At 45.1% G+C, this 4,768-nt stretch overlaps 2 protein-coding genes across 2 annotated transcripts; one reads left to right on the top strand and one right to left on the bottom strand.

Moving 5' to 3' along the window:
* Window positions 1-502: 502 nt before the first annotated feature.
* On the bottom strand, window positions 503-1,869 carry BDV27DRAFT_171194 (TauD/TfdA family dioxygenase; the record flags this gene model as incomplete). Its single annotated transcript, XM_032075536.1, has 4 exons — window positions 503-647; window positions 707-1,000; window positions 1,065-1,554; window positions 1,629-1,869. The coding sequence occupies 4 exons, from the start codon at window positions 1,867-1,869 to the stop codon at window positions 503-505; spliced, it is 1,170 nt and encodes a 389-aa protein (XP_031920197.1).
* Window positions 1,870-3,574: 1,705 nt separating this feature from the next.
* On the top strand, window positions 3,575-4,521 carry BDV27DRAFT_139915 (uncharacterized protein). The gene is made up of 4 exons (XM_032069546.1): window positions 3,575-3,861; window positions 3,910-4,175; window positions 4,230-4,358; window positions 4,445-4,521. Exon 1 carries the CDS (start codon window positions 3,596-3,598, stop codon window positions 3,809-3,811), a length of 216 nt encoding a protein of 71 aa, XP_031920196.1. The 5' UTR covers window positions 3,575-3,595; the 3' UTR covers window positions 3,812-3,861; window positions 3,910-4,175; window positions 4,230-4,358; window positions 4,445-4,521.
* Window positions 4,522-4,768: the final 247 nt, after the last annotated feature.

The following is a 4,768-nucleotide window of genomic DNA, read 5'->3' as shown; positions in this document are numbered from 1 at the left end:
CCCGTCCGCTCAGCCGTACTTAAGCCACACGCCGGGAGGTTAGTAGTTGGGTGGGTGACCACCAGCGAATCCCTCCTGTTGTATGTTTTTCTTTTTTATTATCCATTAGTGCTGCTTTCTTTCTCTTCCGCCCTTCGCCTAAAAGCTTTCTGTTCCGTAGGTGAATACATTGATGGCAAGATGTGTCGTTGCAGTCACCTCCATGTGGTCCGGTCTCGAGCATATCTTCTTTAAGCAGGGTATTTCGAAGAGAAGCCAAAAAAAAAAAAAAAAGGAGGTTCAAATATAGATAAGGTGCAGCATTGATTACTGGATTGGCGTAGGACAAGCCGCTTTCTTACCGAATCGATTTCTTGAAACTACGCTCCTTAATATATCTTGTTTGATCGGTCGAGCCTCCAAAGTAAACAGACACGTCCGACCTGATATTTGCAGTATACCAAGGTAAACGAGGGCTAACCATGTAATAAATGTGATCATGCTACGCAACAGTGTTTCCATTCTAAGTCGTGTGGGGGTATAGAGGAAACACTTGCGGCCCTAGCGATCTTTCTTGGCTATAAACTTCATCCCATTTCCACTGAAGTTGTTCCGGGGTCATCCACGCGTTCTCAGGATCCTTCAGCCATAGTCGTAAGAAATGTCGCCTGTTATATATATTTTTTAGCGGACATATACCACGTGATTTCGGATAGAGGGGACGTACTTCTGCTGAGGTCCATCTTTATAACCTCTTCTAGCATGTAGGATGCTCCAATTATTGAAGAACTGCATGTCTCCCTTCTGCAGCTTCATGGATATGTGGAACCTTTCTGCTAGGAAGTGGAGGGCATCAAGCGCCTCGGCCTGCCTCACAGAAAGTAGTCTCGTTCGCTTGAGGTTGCCAAAGCCCGTCAACCACCTTCTTGAAAAATTGATCAACAGTCTCTCGGGTGTTGTTCCCGATGAATTTTGGTGGAATAACAGAGGCCGGGGGAGAAAGACACCCTCCTCTTTTGAACTAGGACAAGTGTGTCAGACTTGCTCACCTTGCATAGAGAAGAATCCAGCAGGGTTGTACGAACCTCACGATTGGCCAGTCACTGGCCAAAGCCTGAATGATATCAGGCCTTGTTCTTGCAAGCTCGTTATAGACCGTCCAAAGGCTTGCTAATTGGCTATCACCCCCTTCGGCTGGTTCGCCTAATGCGAAAAGAGATACTATATCTCCAATATCTGAGTGGAATGGGATATCTTCATTAGTATAGCCGGCAAGTCTGACTGAGAGAGTTGGGTCAGAAGGAGGCCTCATATCGGTGATATGCATAACAACAAGGTTTGCAGGACGCCCATCATACTTGCGGCCCTGACGGCCACGGATGCGGCCTATATGAGAAGAGACGCCAGTATATATTATCATATTCTCCTCCGCCGAATAGCGATCAACGGGAATGCCCCTAATCAGGGAGAATCCAGTGCCTGTGTGAATATTACCCGATATTCTGCGCAGGATGGAATGTAGCGATGGCAGGGGAAAGGTGGCAGGGCTCAGAAGCTCCAGTGGCTTCCCTAGAGCTGTGTCGATGAACTTTCAGCCTCCTTTCTAAATGTAAAGAGCATGAATGTGATTGGGGTACAAGCCGCCTTACCTTTAAAATGCTGCAGGGCATCATCGATTTCCTTCAACTGGGAATCTTCCAAAGTCAATATATAGTCGTCCTCGTAGGACGAAATATTGTCCCTGTCCCAAGCCATTTTTGAGGATATGTGGGTTGGGAACCCCTCTGGTAGAACAGCTGCGTCGATTTCATCTTGCGGAACCGATCGTGCTCGGGCTTCGTATTCCGCACGGTCTGGAAAATAGGGCATACTCTCAACATTCTGATCCATATTGTAGACTTGTATCTAACAGAGGAGAAACACAAAGGGAGGACAGAAGACAGACAAGGATCCTACTCACACGTGGGCGTCCTGCCACAAGATAAACTCTTATACTCCAGCTGAGAGTAGGAGCTTGAACCTACCATGCCACATTATGCACGATTCAGCTGCGGTCAATCATTGTACCCCTCTATTTGTGGGGGCAACATATCAAAACAATCATCCACCTCGTCCCCCCGCCTTTGTCCAATAGCCCCAGGAATCGAGTCCATTCATGAAAATCACTACAGTGGCTCGTCTACTGTCAATTTCAGGGCAGGCGATATCATTATCTTGCCGAGAGCTATAATAACAATCAGCTGCAAATTAAAGCTATGAAAAAAAAAAAAAAAAAAGGATACCCCATCGGTTCAAACTCATAACTTAAGTTTAGGCTAGCTAGCGATCGGCAATCATCAACACCTCTTTTGGAAGACTTAAGTGGCGGCAATGTCAATTAGTGTCCAACTACTGAGATGTTGCGTAGGGTGCTAAAAGATCGTGAGTGGAGCTATCAGGGCCATTGTGTCAAGGGTGGTCCTATGATATGTTGTATAAAGCTGACAAGATTTGTTGAAAAGAAATGATATACAACCACACCTATAGGGATCAGCACGATCTCCTGGCACCCTACCATAGTAGATACGAAAAGTGGATTCGAACTCATTCATCGTGGATAATAGATCTGGATGGAAGCCAAGTGCTTAAAAATCTTAAAGATTTGGCCGATATTACCTAACAGTTACAGAGCCCAGCTAGCGCTATGGGTACGAGCCCAGCAGGTATGGAAGCAATACAGGTACGTGCTGAATAAGTTCGCACGGTGCTCTATGCTTACCAGGTCAACGTATTCTAACTCTATCAGCAAACCCGTTATGGTATCCGAAAAGATACTACCCAGAAAAAGTAATCCATGACTGGTATTCGAAATATCACTTCTATTGCCTAAGAGGAGTAGACTGAAATGTGTAAAACTTACTGGAATGTGAGTTAAGAGTGCTCTTCTTAGGCACTATATACCGAACCGACTCAACTTTCCAATCCAGTACTGCGACTCCTCCATAGGTTGGCTGCACATTGTGTTTGGAAAAGCCAGTAAAATTCACCAGGTTGAATCTCCAAATCACTTCGCAACCGCCTTGCGTAATGAACAGTCGGATAGCAAGGTATGTTATTCTCTTCCTATATTGCCACAGCCATCGCTGACCATAAAACAGGAACATAAGCAGCAACTTCTCAACGATCTCCCCAAGTGCGGTGCAGATCTCAAGGAAAAGCAAGTCGTGTTGGAGAAGAATTGGGCGGAAGCAATTGAAATCTATGAATTCTATGCAAGTTCCAGTGCGTCCGGTGTATCTACTGCCGGGGAACGAATTGATGACTAGAGGACACATTTTGTGTTAACGAGCATATCTGCTATTCAGGGCAGAAGACCTGTCAACAGCTACTTAATGACTTACTGCTTTATAGCTCACAGATTTCTATTCCTTTAGTGTTTGACCTAGATTACCAGGTAATACCCAATACCGCCGACTTAGGAGACCCGTAATTGTAAAAAGGCCCAACTGCTGGCCATGAACTAATGATCTGCTTGGGAATTTAGATAAATCACTTCATAGTACTTTACATTGTCCGGAACCTCAATCTAGTTGGCCGTTAGACTGGCCTTTTACGGGAGGCTGCCATAGATCCATAAATGGGTCATCGAGTCTTGACCTTCCGGGTAAGTTCCACTTTACGATTCTTGACCTTTTCAGCAGTGTCTTCTAGAATATACTGTCAGAGTTCACTCCGCCTGTTCCCGACACTGCACCATGTAGTCATCTGCAGCAGTAAAAAGCAGCCCCATACCGAAGAAAACGGCAGCACCAATCAGCCCACACTTTTCATAGCCCAGGAGCTTGCAGACTGACCATACAAGACCACTACAGCTCACTTGATAGGCGATTCGAGTAACAGTCACGATATATCAGTTAGTTTGGTTCAATAACGATAGTCTATAACACTCACCTATGTCTACTGCTGGACATACTGCAGATGAGCCTGCTAAATACTTGGGATGCTCCTTGATGATTCATAGCACAGGTTTGATTTGGCAGCTTCTCCGCACGACGTAAGAGAGGTAGTCTCGGAGGCGTTCTCCATGATGGATGATGACGATAACTCTATCTTTATTGCGATCTCGGGCGTGTGAGTAGGTTGAACTATAGGTTTGTAAAGGTCAGGTGCAGATACATTGTAGGCAGCAGTGCCATTCATGGATTCTAAACCATGTCCTGTGATGAATCAGCATCTCCTTCATAAAGTGACCTACAAGGATTAGCGCGTACCACCTCATACTATTGTTACTGCGTATTCTGCACTTTGCTTTTATGTCCCTTGAACAATGTTTGTATGGCCCTGGTAGGTAGAAAAGCAGGCGTGTTTCTTGTGAAATGGTGGTAACACTGCAGTTGATCCTACACATGAGATCAGCTATAATTCTTGGCACTAAGGTTTGCTCTGATGACAAAACATTACTCAGTTTATAATTCTTAATACTTACGTGTTGCGAAATGCGGCTTGGTGGTGTTTTGAAAATCCATGTCGGACTACTGAAGTGAGATCAGAGGGGATGGTAGTGGTAGTGGTAGTGGTAGTGGTAGTGGTAGTGGTAGTAGTGGTGTGGTCAGACAAACCCTACTAAGGCCTGAGGTACATACTGTACATCCCTGTCAGCCTTTCTTTGTTCACCCACACTCTTTTAAACCCCCTCAACCTGCGCTCCCTTCCATATCCAACTTCCCCCTTTCCATTGATCTATCGACGCTGTATCTTCTTCTTCTTCTCTTTTCTTTTTTTCTTTTCTTTTCTTTTTTTTTTTTTTTTT

This window comes from Aspergillus caelatus, assembly GCF_009193585.1.
Source record: "Aspergillus caelatus strain CBS 763.97 unplaced genomic scaffold BDV27scaffold_581, whole genome shotgun sequence".
Lineage (NCBI taxonomy): Eukaryota > Fungi > Ascomycota > Eurotiomycetes > Eurotiales > Aspergillaceae > Aspergillus > Aspergillus caelatus.
This window is presented reverse-complemented; position numbering and strand designations above follow the sequence as displayed.